General features: G+C 43.1%; 1 protein-coding gene across 1 annotated transcript in view; it reads left to right on the plus strand.

Moving 5' to 3' along the window:
- Positions 1-813: 813 nt before the first annotated feature.
- Positions 814-17,018, plus strand: part of LOC120025830 (sarcoplasmic/endoplasmic reticulum calcium ATPase 2-like) — a 60,218-nt gene continuing 44,013 nt past the window's right edge. The window contains exons 1-5 of the mRNA XM_038970523.1: positions 814-1,422; positions 1,817-1,834; positions 1,927-2,009; positions 4,001-4,105; positions 16,344-16,482. Coding sequence (XP_038826451.1) covers positions 1,305-1,422; positions 1,817-1,834; positions 1,927-2,009; positions 4,001-4,105; positions 16,344-16,482 — 463 coding nt within the window. The 5' untranslated portion in view covers positions 814-1,304. The remainder of the gene's footprint in view (positions 1,423-1,816; positions 1,835-1,926; positions 2,010-4,000; positions 4,106-16,343; positions 16,483-17,018) is intronic.

Consider the following 17,018-nt stretch of genomic DNA (forward strand, 5'->3'; position numbering starts at 1 on the left):
GATTTACTTGGTTCCCAGCCAGTGGAGGCTCCTGAGGTGAAGACTGCTCATAATAATGGCTGGAACGGAGCAAATGGAGGATTTACCACAAGCCTGTCCTCCTCAATTAAGGTACCACCAACCTCCTGTGGTCCCAGCCCATGTGGGGGTGGAGGGGAACTAGGTAGTTGATGTACCCGCTAAACAAGCACTTAGTAGTGGGGATGTTGTAGTTTCAATGAGCAAGGCAGAGGCAAAAGACTGATATGGACAGCGATGGTGCAGAGATGGCAGGAGCAGTGAAGTAGAGATACTAAGGGCAGGCATTTATTTAAAGTATCAGAGGGAACGAGAGAGACTGAGATCCAGTATGAGGGAGAAGGGGATACAGAAAAGTAGTTTATAGAGTATATTGAGTAGAACGTCATTAGATATTGTCTCAAATGTAATCTTTTTTTAAGAGCAACGGGGCTGGCAGGTAGGATTTACTTTCTCTTGGTCTCTGGCCCACACCCCAGTACAGTAGGTGGTGGTAAGACACAATAACATTGGATGCCAACCGCTGATAAACCCCACCGAAGAAGATCGGTTTGTCAGAAGTTACTACAACCACAAGGTCGAAATTGGCTATCACAAAACGTGTCTTAATTTAAGGTTAGGCATAATGTTAGCAGGGTGGTTAGGGTTCAAATCCGATTTTTTTTTCAGATACATTTTTAAAATACGCTGTGGTAACTAGTGAGGACCGAAAGATCGGGAAGGAAAATGGATTTCCGGAGTCTCTCCAACCAATAAGCGCATTCCACATGCGGACACCGAGCACAGCATTCAGAGCATGCGAAAGGGTAGTGAACAAATGCGATTGGTGCTGATGGGGATAGCAGTGAATCCGCAGCAGCACACAAGAACACATAGACAGCGGACATCCACGAAGGCTGTACTTGTCAGACCTACCGCGTAACCACTTGCATTATCCAACTACAGAGACGCATTTTTTTTGTTATTACTCCTTCAAAAAATGAAATAGTTTTGATGGTGGTATGAATTATCCGTATTTCATGGTTGTCTGGAACATTGTAGCTAACCGGCGAATTTGACGGGGGAAGGCATCGGTCTCCTAACAAGTGTGAGCACTAACAGGCACAATTTTCATTGCACGTTAGGTTATTTAGTGTTTGGGAAAACAAATACATTTCAAGATATTCGAATGAATTTTTGGCAGCGTGAGTTTGGGGAAAACACAAAATAAGTGAGTAATCAGTGGGGTTGTCGAGGTTTCAGCTAACGTTAGCGAGCTAGTGTGTCACCTCGCGCAGATACTCACCATGGAGAACGCTCACACAAAGACTGTGGAGGAAGTTTACAGCCATTTCAACGTGAACGAAAGCACAGGTCTAGGTTTAGACCAGGTGAAGAGGCAGCGGGAAAAATGGGGACCTAACGGTGAGTAACATGTTGCTGAAATGTGATATCCCTTTCCTGGCCACACGGTGTACGGCCTGTTAGCTAGTTAGCCTGCTAAACTATCGCTACGCCGCTGGCATTCTTCAGCAACCGGCTTGTTTGAACGAATTGCTGACGTCACGAACATGTACAGTCTCGTGTGTTGAAACAATTTCAGTGAACGAACTAAAGCAAAATGCTGTACATTTAAAGTGGTCAACCTGTTCTAAACGATGTTAAGTATGTCTTATGTTTGTCCTCCAGTCCACGTCAATTTAGATGTATTCTCCCCTTTGAAACTCTTATTTGTAATCAGAAACTTAATTTTCGGTTGTAACCTATCTCTCTCACTGTTGTCCTATTTCCGGTGTGGTATCCTTTGGATGAATCGCAGAATTGCCTGCTGAGGAGGGTAAGTAAATCGTTCTATTTTTTTTGTTAATTTACTTTTTCTAGGTATCCAATTATTTGGATGCAATCAAACCCTCTATTTTCTTTTCTTAGGAAAGTCTTTATGGGAACTGGTAGCTGAACAGTTTGGAGATCTACTTGTGAGGATTCTTCTTCTTGCAGCCTGCATATCCTTTGTAAGTATATAATTACTCTCCATTTATTGAAATGAGGATGATGGTATGCTTCATATGTCCAGAATAAGTGTATGAGTGTAATTGTTGCGGAACACACAAATCCCCTCTAGGGCAGATGGCACTGAAGAGGGTTTTCTTAAGAAATTGCAAGCCCCTGTGTTTCCATTAGGCCTTGTACCCATAGCTCCAACATCATGTCGGTTTTGTATGGTATCTGACTGTCTATTCCGGTGAAAATGTGACGTTAAACTGGCATTCATCCAATAATTTAGGGATAATTGGTTGTTGCACCTACTTGTAATGTCATTACATCCTAGTCTGCTATGTTGAGAACATCATTGATGGAGATTGAGTTTCTAGTTGTTAGTGAGTCACTGGTCATCAGCCATTTTCTTGCACCTGTTTGGAGCCTCCTTTTCCTGCTGTTGCCCAATTATGCCTAATTTACTCCTTTTAGGCCCCATCATATCCTTTCTATTGAAGTCCTTCAGGGGAAGCAGTTGATCTGGACATAAACAATGTTTGTGTTATGTCACAAGTGGCCTCACTAGTGGTGATCCTGGTGAGTGCCAAGTTCACATCTCTGTGACCCCATTTCCCTTCCTGTTGGCTTGTATTCAACGCCACATCACTGTAGATATCACCAGCAGCGGGGACAGTCACACACAGTGATGTTCAGGAATAGCCTGTAAATCACATCCAGCAGTGGCCGGGTCTCTCTCACACACACACACACAAGAGTCCTAAACGTGCTTGAGCTGTCAAGATGTTCACATTTTTCATTGGCATTTGTTGCAATAGGCTCTACCTCTAACTGGGTGAGGAGGAGAATCCTAGTATATGACACATTTCTAGTTCTGGCCTAGATTCTGATTGAGGAGACAAATTACTTCTGAACCTGTTGTTCTGAAATAGTCTTTGAGAAACAATAGACCCCTTCACTGGATAAGATTTTATGATATGGGACTGATGCTGTCATTATGCTGAACACGTTTACTAATACATGGTAGTGAGAGGCTTTCAATCCTCTATTCATTGCGCAAATGAGTCATATTATTGACTGTTAGCGCCAGAGAGCTTGACAAGGATAATTAGGTGGGCTCTGAGTTAATGATGCTGAGGCCTCTGTGGTGTACTCCACTGCCTGAGAGCAGAGCCTATCTCCCTGTTCATGATTGACTGTCGGAGACATTAAAATAAGAGGATGTTTTTTTTAACCTCTTCATTCAAAGAAGTGGTCATTCCATAGCATACAAGTTCAAGCTTGGTCTTTATGAGCACTGTTGTGTTGGAAGCTACTGCTCCAGACCTTTAAAGTGTAGCCTAGTTTGAGATTTATAGGAACATTTTCAGTAATTTCTACCGTTGTTCCCTCTATCTCCAAGTCATTTCTGAGGTAAAATAGTTGGGCCTCAGCAGATGAAATTGCTGATATTCTGTTATGTAATGTGGTTATTCAAACCACTGGTTTAAACCCATGCATCCTATTTCAGTGGCTGAGAAGGACTTAATGGAAATGAACACCACTTTAAAGAGCAGTCACTCGCTGTTGAGAGGACAAAATGCTTTGCTAGAAACTGGATGCCTGAACAGGGTAGAGTTGTGTGGTGCTTTGAATGTGAACTACATGTATTAGAAATGGCATGTTCAAGATTAGATTTGATTGATGTAGCTGAAAGTTCTGCAGCTGACATAACAATTAGGTGTTTGATGGGCTTGTGCTGACAATCACACTTTCAGCCCTGACGAGCATTGTCACTCTCCAACGGCTACTTTTCACCCAAATTGAATTACTTACTGTTACCAAGCGATTGCCTTTGCTCTGGTTTTGCAATAGTGCTCCAGGCTCTGTTATCTTGACCCTTGCCTCTGGCTCACCTCATCTCCGCTACACCCTAAAGCTGGTATGACTGAGACATTGATATCTGCAACTGCAGGGCATAATATGAATGTATTGCTGTCTGATTGTCTGCCTGTTTCTCCTGTTTTAGGTGCTGGCCTGGTTCGAGGAGGGAGAGGAGACCATAACAGCCTTCGTGGAGCCTTTTGTAATTTTGCTGATTCTGATAGCAAATGCCATTGTGGGTGTCTGGCAGGTAAGCAGATCTTTTTTTACAACCTTTTTCTTTTAATATGGTCAACTTAGTTATTTTTTTGGTTTGATAGACTGTCACACCCTAAGAGGAATATAATTAATAGTAGTAGGCCTAGCTTATGATAGGATCAGGCCATATCTGCAGATAACTGATTTCATCACTCACTATAAACTGAGGGAATTGATTGTGTGTATGAGGAAGAAGCTGAAATTATGTACAAATTGTAGCAAAGCTGTTTTTCCTCTGGCTGGTTTAATGAGAGTTTCTTGGTCACTCCAGTTAATGACAACCATTAGTTGCCTGTGATTGCTCACTGAGCTGATTCCACTGATGGCAGGGATTAGATCCCAGGAAGATGGTTTGAAGGGATCCCTGTGGATGTCCTCTTGCTAAGTTAAACGCCTGCCTGCCCAAACCAATCCGCAGAACCACAGGGAGAGAAAATGCCATGAACAAAAAAACAGTTAAAAATAGAACCAAGCTTAGAGCGGAACCAAAGGCTATTCTTCTCAGTCCCTTATGGCACAGGAGAATGAACATATACACTTGGCATATAGCTAGGCCTATACAGTGCCTTTGGAAAGTATTCAGACCCCTTGAATTTTCCCACATTTTGTTACGTTACAGCCTTATTCAAAAATGTATTACTTTTATCATCAATCTACACACTACCCCATAATGACAAGGCAACATTATTATTTTTAACAAATGTACATTTTACATAAGTATTCAGATTTACTCAGTACTTTGTTGAAGCACCATTGGCAGCGGTTACAGCATCAAGTCTTCTTGGGTATGATGCTACAAGCTTGGCACACCTGTATTTGTGGAGTTTCTCCCATTTTGTCTCTGCAGATCCTCACTAGCTCTGTCAGTTTGGATGGGTAGAGTTGCTGCACAGCTATTTTCAGGTCTCCAGAGATGTTCAATCGGGTTCAAGTCCGGGCTCTGGCTGGGCCACTCAAGGAATATTCAGAGACTTGTCCCGAAGCCACTAATGCGTTGTCTTGGCTGTGTGCTTAGGGTTGTTGGAAGGTGAACCTTCACCCCAGTTTGAGGTCCTAAGCACTCTGGAGCAAGTTTTAATCAAGGATCTCTGTACTTTTCACCGTTCATCTTTCCCTTGATCCTGACTAGTCTCCCAGTCCTGCCAAAGAGTTCATCCTTGGTTTCATCGGACCAGAGAATCTTGTTTCTCATGGTTTAAGAGTCCTTTAGGTGCCTTTTGGAAAACTACAAGCGGGCTGTGGTGGCTTCCATCTGGTCACTCTACCATAAAGGCCTGATTGGTGGAGTGCTGCAGAGATGGGAGAACCTTCCAGAAGGACAACCATCTCCACAGAGGAACTCTGGAACTTTGTCAGAGTGACCATCGGGTTCTTGGTCACCTCCTTGACTAAGGCCCTTCTCCCCCAATTGCTCAGTTTGGCCGGGCGGCCAACTCTAGGACGAGTCTTGGATGATCCAAACTTCTTCCATTTAAGAATGATAGAGGCCACTGTGTTCTTGGGGACCTTCAATGCTGCAGACATTTTTTGGTACTCTTCCCCAGATCTGTGCCATGACACAATCCTGTCTTGGAGCTCTACGGACAATTCCTTCGACCTCATGGCATGGTTTTTGCCCTGACATCCACTGTCAACTGTGGGCCCTTTATATAGACAGGTGTGTGCCTTTCAAATCATGTCCAATCAATTGAATTTAGCACAGGTGGACTCCAATCAAGTTGTAGAAACATCAAGGAGGATCCATGGAAACAGGATGCACCTGTGCTCAATTTCTAATAGCAAAGGGTTTGAATACTTACGAAATTAAGGCATCTGTTTTTTACTTTTAATACATTTGCAAAAATTCTAAACTGTTTTTACTTTGTCATAATGGGGTATTTTGTGTAGATTGCTGAGGATTTTTTTTGTATTTACAATGTGGAAAAGGGAAGGGGTCTGAATAATTTCTGAATGCACTGTATGCATCAATCAACACACAATATCCCATGATGACAAAGCCAAAAATAGATTTAGACATTTTAGCAAATGTATTAAAATAAAGACTCCTTATTTACATATGTATTCAGACCCGTTGCTACTGTATGAGACTTGAAATTGAGCTCAGGTGTATCCTGTTTCCATTGATCATCCTTGATCTTCAACTTGGTTGGAGTCTAATTCCATATTAATGCCCATGATTTTTGAATGAGATGTTCGACGAGCAGGTGTCCACATACTTTGTCATGTAGTGTGTGTGAATACAGCACGTTTCTATGATCGGTGGTAAAAAAATATATATATATATATATATAATCAAACTCAGCAAAAATAGAAACGTCCTCTCACTGTCAACTGCACTTATTTTCAGCAAACTTAACGTGTAAATATTTGTATGAACATAAGATTAAACAACTGAGACATACACTGAACAAGTTCCACAGACATGTGACTAACAGAAATGGAATAATGTGTCCCTGAACAAAGGGGGGGGAGTCAAAATCAAAAGTTAGTCAGTATCTGGTGTGGCCACCAGCTGCATTAAGTACTGCAGTGCATCTCCTCCTCATGGACTGTACCAGATTTGCCAGTTCCAGCTGTGAGATGTTACCCCACTCTTCCATCAAGGCACCTGCAAGTTCATGGACATTTCTGGGGGGAATGGCCCTAGCCCTCACCCTCCGATCCAACAGGTCCCAGACGTGCTCAATGGGATTGAGATCCGGGCTTTTCGCTGGCCATGGCAGAACACTGACATTCCTCCGTTGCAGGAAATCACGCACAGAACGAGCAGTATGGCTGGTGGCATTGTCATGCTGGAGTGTCATGTCAGGATGAACCTGCAGGAAGGGTACCACATGAGGGAGGAGGAGGTCTTCCCTGTAACTCACAGCGTTGAGATTGCCTGCAATGACAACAAGCTCAGTCTGATGATGCTGTGACACACCAACCCAGACCATGACGGACCCTCCACCTCCAAATCGATCCTGCTCCAGAGTACAGGCCTCGGTGTAACGCTCATTCCTTCGACAATAAACGAAAATCCCACCATCACTCCTGGTGAGACAAAACCACGACTCGTCAGTGAAGAGCACTTTTAGCCAGTCCTGTCTGGTCCAGCGACGGTGGGTTTGTGCCCATAGGTGACGTTGTTGCCGGTGAGGACCTGCCTTACAACAGGCCTACAAGCCCTCAGTCCAGCCTCTCTCAGCCTATTGCGGACAGTCTGAGCACTGATGGAGGGATTGTGCGTTCCTGGTGTAACTCGGGCAGTTGTTGTTGCCAACCTGTACCTGTCCCGCAGGTGTGATGTTTGGATGTACCGATCCTGTGCAGGTGTTGTTACACGTGATCTGCCACTGCGAGGACGATCAGCTGTCTGTCTTGTCTCCGTGTAGCGCTGTCTTAAGCGTCTCGCAGTACGGACATTGCAATTTATTGCCCTGGCCACACCTATAGTCCTCATGCCTCCTTGCAGCATGCCTAAGGCACGTTCACGCAGATGAGCAGGGACCCTGTGCATCTTTCTTTTGGTGTTTTTCAGAGTCAGGAGAAAGGCCGCTTTAGTGTCCTAAGTTTTCATAACTGTGACCTTAATTGCCACCGTCTGTAAGCTGTTAGTGTCTTAACGACCGTTCCACAGGTGCATGTTCACTGTACTGAGCGGCAGAGGTGTGTTCAGTGGCAGTGTGAACTGTGCAGCCGATTGTTCTCAAATGAGAGCCGAGAAGGGGCTTGGTGTGAATTACAATGAGTCTTTTTGAAATGTGGGTAATCTCATTTACATCCTGCACATTAAGAAAAATACTTGGCTCTCAATTAGAGGTTTGTCCTAACCACAGTATCCAGGGTGTATTCTGAATTGAATGACTCACCACAGGGTTCTATGGCTAGAGACAGATTTCATTCTCTTGGTTGAGGAATATATTAGAAATCCACAGTTTGGCAGGATGCAAAAGCCATATGGCAAGAAAGACTTCTGTACTAAACTCCATTAGTCAATGACACCATTGACCAAAAATATATAACTAGCTAAACAGACTTCAGGTATGGACCTGCTTTAATGGGATTCCTTCCAGCTGTGGGTGGACATTTGCTCAACAGGACACTCTTTCTAGTCATCTTATCACCTCTAAATCTTGTTGCCATGCGCACGGCGGGTGCTAGGAGTCCCTGTGCCCATCGAGCAGCGATCCGCTCTTGCCTCTGCTCCGACTCGGATTGAAAAAGAAAGCAGAAAGGTAATTAGGTTGTGTGCCTCCAAGCCTGCTCCTGCTTCCAAGGTGCACACAGCCAAATCAATAATCCATCCTGTCCATGACTGGCCACTTGACCGCCTTGGGCTTTGCCAGAAGTCTAGGGGAAACAACAAGTAGAGAGACATACCCGTACAACGATACAGGTTGTGTCATTGAGGCTTTTTTTTACCCCTAAAAGGACCCAAGCGTGAGGAGGAAAAACTTGGCATGTGTGTGGAAAAGGGGGGGCATGGTGTTTCAGGCCAGTCAGGGTAATGAATGGAGACTAAAATAAAACCAAGGAGGAGAAAGTGGGATGAGGGTTTCTGCATTAGTGAGAAACTAAGGCAGGGAGGGATAATAGCCTCTTTTCTCTCTGCTCCTGGCCTGGGGACTCCAGTGGGATGTTTGCGCTATCTTTAGCCTGAATGGGGCGTTATCTAGTTAGATCTGGAGTTTTACAATGACAACTCAATACAGGCTACTCCTTTCTCATAACCAAAGTTTTACTATCCAACTCCATTCCCCTCTGCATCTAGGGATTTCTTGACACTGGGAGCTAAAGTAAAATTTATCTTGTATCTCGACTAGAGTGACTGGAATCATACGTGTTCCACAATTCTTGCAGTACCTTAAACATCTGTAGGTTTCCAGTGCTTTTTCTGACTTGGATTTAAGTGACACAAGCTTGTTTGAACAGCTGGGGCTAAAAAACCTTGGTTAGTGAGTTATAAAGCGTCAAAGCTCATTAGACCTAATTCATCCCTTCGAGACAGACAGACAGCAGCAGCACAGGTGTGTCAGAGTACTCCAGCATTGCACATATTGATGACTAATAGTCCTGCTAGAGTAAAGGAACTAATCTGAATGTCCCGTAACAAAAAAGGGATGGAATGACAAGGCTGAATTCATTGGGTTTATGTCACACCTTTTCATGTGAGGATCCCACTGTACTACTGAGTAATGTGTGGGTGACTCGCCTTTCTCTACCATTGGGCTAGCCCCATGAGCAGTAGAGAATAACTAGAGTGAAGTCAAGCTTTCTTGACTCAATCTAGCAAAACCATGTTCTGTAGAACTGCACACACTGTGCTCCAGGGGAGGACTATGCAGTTAATTACTTTTCCACTTTATGCAGTCAGCAGTGAGTTGGCAAGAAGAATGGTTATTGAGGATCACTAATCTTTAATTAAGTTGATCAGACTGTATAAGAGATGTATAGGCTAATCACATTGTGTATTTTCCCTTGAGCAAAAGTTAATGTACTTAGCTGACAACACCATTTACACAGCCATGATTCAACCGACTGACTAACTTATAAACGTAATGACTAGGGCTTTAAATTAGTATTTGTGCATTCAGGAAATATTCAGACCCCTTGGCATTTTCCAAATTTTTACATTACAGCCTGATTGTAAAATGCTGACTTTTAACTACACACAAAACCCCATAATGGCAAAGTGAAAACAGGTTTAGAATTTTTTGCAAATGTATTGGGGAAAAAAAGAAATACCTTATTTACATAAGTATTCAGACCCTTTGCTAGGAGACTCAAAATTGAGCTCAGGTGTATCCTGTTTCCATTGATCATCCTTGATGTATCAACAACTTGATTGGAGTCCACTTGTGGTAAATTCAATTGATTAGACATGATTTGGAAAGGCACATACCTGTCTATATAAGGTCCCACAGTTGACAGTGCATGTCAGAGAAAAACCAAGCCATTAGGTTAAAGGATTGTCTTGAGTTAGATTTGCAGAAGGCTACGAAAACATTTCTGCAGCACTGAAGGTCCCTAAAAACACAGTGAACTCAATCATTCTTAAATGGAAGAAGTTTGAAACCACCAAGCCAAACTGAGCAATCGGGGGAGAAGGGCCTTGGTGAGGGAGGTGGCCAAGAACCCGATAGTCACTCTGATAGAGCTTTAGAGTTCCTCTATGGTAATGGGAGAACCTTCCAGAAGGACAACCATCTCTGCAGCACTCCATCAATCAGGCCTGTATGGTAGTGGCCAGGCGGAAGCCACTCCTCAGTAAAAGGCACTTGACAGCCCGCTTGGAGTTTGCCAAAAGGCATCTAAAGGACTCTGACCGCAAGAAATAATATTCTCGTCTGATGAAACAAGACTAAACTCTTTGGCCTGAATCTCAAGTTTCACTTCTGGAGGAAACCTGGCACCATCCCTACGGCGAAGCATGGTGGTGGCAGCATCATGCTGTGGGGATGTTTTTCAGAGGCAGGGACTGGGAGACTAGTCAGGGTCAAGGCAAAGATGAACAGAGCTAAGTACAGAGAGATTCTTGATGAAAACCTGCTCCAGAGCGCTCAGGACCTCAGACTGGGGGCGAAGGTTCACCTTCCAACCTTCCAACAACCCTAAGCACACAGCCAAGACAATGCAGGAGTGGCTTCGGGACAAGTCTCTGAATATTCCTTGAGTGGCCCAGCCAGAGCCCGGACTTGAACCCGATCGAACATCTCTGGAGAGATCTGAAAATAGCTGTGCAGCAATTCTCCCCATCCATCCTGACCGAGCTTGAGCGGATCTGTAGAGAAAAATGGGAGAAACTCCCCAAATACAGGTGTGCCAAGCTTGTGGTGTCATACCCAAGAAGATTCGACGCTGTAATAACTGCCAATGGTGCTTCAACAAAGTACTGAGTTAAGGGTCTGAATACCTACGGTGGCATGAAAAAGTATGTGGACCCTTTGGAATTTCATGGATCTCTGCATAAATTGGTCATAAAATTTGATCTGATCTCCATCTAGGTCACAACAAGACAGTCTGCTTAAACTAATTAAACACAAACTATTTTCATGTCTTTATTGAACACAGTGTAAACATTCACAGTGCAGGGTGGGAAAAGTATGTGAACCCTTGGATTTAATAACAGGTTGACCCTACTTTGGCAGCAATAACCTTAACCAATTTTTTTCTGTAGTTGTGGATCAGGCCTGCACAACGGTCAGGAGGAATTTTGGACCATTACTCTTTACAAAACAGTTTCAGTTCAGCAATATTCTTGGGATGTCTGGTGTGAACTGCTCTCTTGAAGTCATGTCACAGCATCTCAATCTGGTTGGAGTCAAGACTGACTGGGCCACTCCAGAAGGCATTTTTTCTTCTGTTGAAGCCATTCTGTTTTACTTCTGTGTTTTGGGTCGTTGTCCTGTTGCATCACCCAATTTCTGTTGAGCTTCAATTGGCAGACAGCCTTACGTTCTCCTGCAAAATGTCCTGATAACATGAATTCATTTTTCCGTCAATGATAGCAAGCTGTCCAGGCCCTGAGGCAGCAAAGCGGCACCAAACCATGATGCTCCATCCACCATACTTTACAGTTGGGATGAGGTTTTGATCTTGGTGTGCTGTGCTTTTTTTTCTCCACACTTAGTATTGTGTGTTCCTTCCAAACAACTCAACTTTAGTTTCACCTGTCCACATAATATTTTGCCAGTAGTGCTGTGGAACATCCAGGTGCACTTATGTAAACTTCTGATGTGCAGCAATGTTTTTTTTGAACAGCAGTAGCTTCTTCCATGGTGTCCTCCAATGGACACCATTCTTGTTTAGTGTTTTACCAATTGTAGACTCGTCAACAGAGATGTTAGCATCTTCCAGAGATTTCTTTAAGTCTTTAGCTGACACTCCAGGATTCTTCTTAGCCTCATTCAGCATTCTGCGCTGTGTTATTGCAGTCATCTTTGCAAGACGGGCACTCCTAGGGACAGTAGCAACAGTGCTGAAATGTCTCAATTTACAGACAATTTGTCTTACCGTGAACTGACTTTTAGAGATACTTTTGTAACCCTTTCCAGCTTTATGCAAGTCAACATTTCTTAATCTTAGGTCTTCTGATATCTCTTTTGTTCGAGGCATGGTTCACATCAGGCAGTGCTTCTTGTGAATAGCAAACTCAAATTTTGTGAATATTTTTTTATAGGGCAAGGCAGCTCTAACCAACATCTCCAATCTTGTCTCATTGATTGTACTCCAGGTTAGCTGACTCCAATTTAGTTTTTGGAGAAGTCATTAGCCTAGGGGTTCGCATACTTTTTCCAACTCACAATGTGAATGTTTAAATTATGTATTCAATATAGACAAGAAAAATACAATTTGTGTGTTATTAGTTTAAGCACACTGTTTGTCTATTGTTCAAACTTAAATTAATCAAATTTGATTCGATATAAATCTATGTAGAAATCCAGGTAATTCCAGAGGGTTCACATACTTTTTCTTGCCACTGTATGTACAGTTGAAGTCGGAAGTTTACATACACTTAGGTTGGAGTCATTAAAACTCGTTTTTCAACCACTTAACAAATTTCTTGTTAACAAACTATAGTTTTGGCATTTCAGTTAGGACATCTTCTTTGTGCATGACGACTAATTTTAGGTTAGACAGCTTATTTCACTTATAATTCACTGTATCACAATTCCAGTGGGTCAGAAGTTTGTTGACTGTGCCTTTTAAACAGCTTGGAAAATTCCAGAAAATTATGTCATGGCTTTAGAAGCTTCTGATAGGCTAATTGACGTCAATTGGAGTTGTACCTGTGGATGTATTTCAAGGCCTACCTTCAAACTCAGTGCCTCTGCTTGACATGATGGGACAATCAAAATCAGCCAAGACCTCAGAACAAAAATTGTAGACCTCCACAAGTCTGGTTCATCCTTAGGCGCAATTTCCAAATGCCTGAAGGTACCACGTTTATCTGTACAAACGATAGTACGCAAGTATAAACACCATGGGACCACGCAGCCGTCATACCGTTCAGTAAGGAGACGATTTCTGTCTCCTAGAGATGAATGTACTTTGGTGCGAAAAGTGCAAATCAATCCCAGAACAACAGCAAAGGACCTTGTGAAGATGCTGGAGGAAACAGGTACAAAGTATCGATATCCACAGTAAAACGAGTCCTATATCGACAACCTGAAAGGCCGCTCAGCAAGGAAGAAGCCACTGCTCCAAAACCGCCATAAAAAAGCCAGTACGGTTTGCAACTGCACTTGGGCACAAAGATTGTACTTTTTGGAGAAATGTCCCCTGGTCTGATGGGGGGAAAAATAGAACTCTTTGGTCATAATGACCATCGTTATGTTTGGAGGAAAAAGGGGGACGCTTGCAAGCCGAAGAACACCATCCCAACCGTGAAGCACGGGGTTGGAAGCATCATGTTGTGGGGGTGTTTGCTGCAGGAGGGACTGGTGCACTTCACAAAATAGATGGCATCATGAGGGAGGAAAATGATGTGGATATATTGAAGCAACATCTGGAGACATCAGTCAGGAAGTTAAAGCTTGGTTGCAAATGGGTCTTCCAAATGGACAATGACCACAAGCATACTTCCAAAGTTGTGGCAAAATGGCTTAAGGACAAAAAAGTGAAGGTATTGGAGTGGTCATCACAAAGCCCTGACCTCAATCCCATAGAAAATGTGTGGGCAGAACTGAAAAAGTGTGTGAGCAAGGAGGCCTACAAACCTGACTCAGTTATACCAGCTCTGTCAGGAGGAATGGGCCAAAATTCACCCAACTTATTGTGGGAAGCTTGTGGAAGGCTACCCGGAATGTTTGACCCAAGTTAAACAATTTAAAGGCAATGCTACCAAATACTAATTGAGCGTATGTAAACTTCTGACCCACTGGGAATGTGATGAAAGAAATAAAAGCTGAAATAGAAAATGTTTCTCTTTCTGAAGTTTCACATTCTTGAAATAGTGGTGATCCTAACTGACCTAAAACAGGGAATTTTTTACTAGGATTTAATGTCAGGAGTTGTGAAACTGAGTTTAAATGTATTTGGCTAAGGTGTATGTAAGCTTCCGACTTCAACTGTAAATGTGATATTTTTTTATATTTTTATATATATATATATGTATGTTTGCAAACATTTCTAAATGTTTTTGCTTTGTGTCATTATGGGGTATTGTGTGTAGATTGATGGGTGGGGGAGGAAACATTTTAATACATTTTAGAATAAGACTGGTACGTACCAATGTGAAATCAAGTTGTCTGAATACTTTCCGAATACACTGTACATGTTATATCACTACTGCTGTATCATCGAATTAGTTATCTAAGTGAGTCTCAGATATATTGATGTTAGCAGTTTATGGATTTCATGAACCTACATATAATCTTATGGGCTATTTTCAGTACTTTCCTGGGTATCTTATCAGAGAGAGACATAATATTGAAAAGCGCAAACAAAGCAAGAGGGAAAAAATAAACATTCAGCAGTCCCTTAATCGGTTGGTGTGTGTTTTGTGTTCTTCGATTATGACCAGGCCCAAAAAAGTTGAGAGCGATGGGTATGTTTATAGCCGCGGATATGTTCCCGTTCTTGGTGGTTGAGAAAGGGGTGTTTCGGCACCTCGAAAGTGCTCGAGCAACTTTACATATTTCGCCCTCTTGCACCCATTTCAGCAAAAGGGTAGTACCTGCTCTATATAAGCAAGCTAAATCTGAAGTTGTCAATGAATTGGCCAATGCACCGTGTGTTGCGCTTACTACAGATGGATGGACTTCCAGTGCTACAGAGAGCTACTTAGTGATAGCCCATCACATTACCCCGTAATGGGACATGAGAAGTACTATGCTACTGATGCCTCCTTTATGAAAGTCACACGTGCCATTTTTTTCTCTTTGTAAGAAATCATTGTAGCATAGGCCTATGCAATGTTTACATTGATTTTACACGCATATGCTTTATTTTTGTGATACAGTAATCGTGTTTTAATTTGAGAGAATACAAAGTGTGGTTCACTGTGGTTTAAGTGTGTTTTACCTTTGCGGAATTCCCTGGGGCTGTTGTCTTTGGCCCCTAACTCGTGGATCATCTCTCGGGCCTTCTGCTGCACCTCACTGCTCCCGAAGATTTACACCTCATAGTCCCCCTTGTTGATCTACAACATGCACACAGGGAGGTTACCTCTACGGGGGGGCTTTTGATTAGGTGTAGTATTGAAAATGCTTTTTTTTGTTTTTTATGCTAACCTGCTGCTACTAAGCAAATGCAATGTCTAACGTTAAGTTCATTTACTCTAGCATGCCATATTCAGTTAAATTAGGCTAGCGATGGCAGTTGTGGAGACCGGCACTTATGGTAGTTGGGACATATATTATGCTCTGTTGAAGTTTGTAAGAGGAGCTGTTATCTGTCAGGTTGTTTGCCATTGTATAAGCAAACAAAACTTGTCTGGGGATGTTGGAGGTTATGTTGATGAACATGTTCAGAATACCTTTTGAATTCTTCTCTGTCTTTGTCCAAACTCTACTTCAATACATGCGCCTTGGACCAATCAATGCCCACAACGGTTATCATGGCAACTGTTAACAACCTACAACACTTTCCCTGCAGCCTGTATTTTTAATGGAGATGTTGTCCGTGTTCCCATCCAATGAGGCCAGCGGGTGTGCCCTGTCCAGAGTGCTGCCAGGCTGGCTGCTTGTGACGGTACCTCTGGGAGTAATCCCACAGGGAGGGAAAGGTCAGCAGATCGCTGGTAGTTGATTGGGGGTTGGAGGGACGGAGGGTTTAATTGTGGTACACTGTGCTCCAGTCCTCAGCTATATCTGATGGCACACTGACTGTGACGTTAAACATACAAGATGTTAAAAATACAAGTCCATTGAATTCCTAGGTTTGACTGAGCCAGGAATGTTTTGTTTCCTTAAATCTGAAATTGAGCCCTTTTTAAATGTAATGGCTGTATTTTCATTGGATCCTATTGTTTGTTGTTTCTTTGGCGTGTGATGAGAGATCAACAGATCAGCGTTATAAAAACGGCGGTATTTCTGGCTATTACAATGTCCAATGATTTGTTGTTGGATACACTTCTCGTTGGGTTTGCTTCCTTTCCCAGCTTGAGGGTCACTGGTCAAGTGATCGTTCTCATTCTTTAACAATCTCTAAATGCTCTGTGTGGGATCTGGTCGTCAACCAACATGTGAAGCTTACATTGATATCTGAATAATATTGATTTTAATCTGGTTGCTTTTGTCTTACAGGAGCGAAATGCAGAGAATGCCATTGAAGCGCTCAAAGAGTACGAGCCGGAGATGGGAAAGGTGTACCGGCAGGACAGGAAGAGTGTGCAGAGGATAAAGTCCAAGGACCTTGTACCAGGGGACATCGTGGAGGTGGCCGGTAAGATGCTTAAAGCTTTGGGCCAGTAACCGGAAGGTTGCTGGCTCGAATCCCTGAGCTGACGGGGTAAAAATCTGTCGTTCTGCCCCTGAGCAATGCAGTTAACCCACTGTTCCCCGGACGCCGAAGACGTGGATGTCGAATTTAGGCAGCCTCCCGCACCTCTCTGATTCAGAGGGGTTGGGTTAAATCGAAGACACATTTCATTTGAAGGCATTCAGTTGTACAACTGATTAGGTATCCCCCTTTCCAATACACTGAGCATCCGGCCCACCAGCCGATTTAGGTAGGGTGTTGTAGTATTTTTCAGGGTTAAATAAACACTCCAGGCCAGACTTGAACAACAAAACTCGAGCCAAAACGTTTGCCCACCCCTGCTCCATCCCAGTGATGCATGTCTGCTTAGCTTTGATGACCCAGTGTTGTGTGATCACAGAATATTGTTTCAGAGTGCAGGTGTCAGTTTATTAGGGATGTGTATCTTTCCCTTTAAAGACGATTCGATACGTATCTAGATACATGGGATACGATACAGG

This window comes from Salvelinus namaycush, chromosome 31 (genome assembly GCF_016432855.1).
Source record: "Salvelinus namaycush isolate Seneca chromosome 31, SaNama_1.0, whole genome shotgun sequence".
In the NCBI taxonomy this organism is placed as follows: domain Eukaryota; kingdom Metazoa; phylum Chordata; class Actinopteri; order Salmoniformes; family Salmonidae; genus Salvelinus; species Salvelinus namaycush.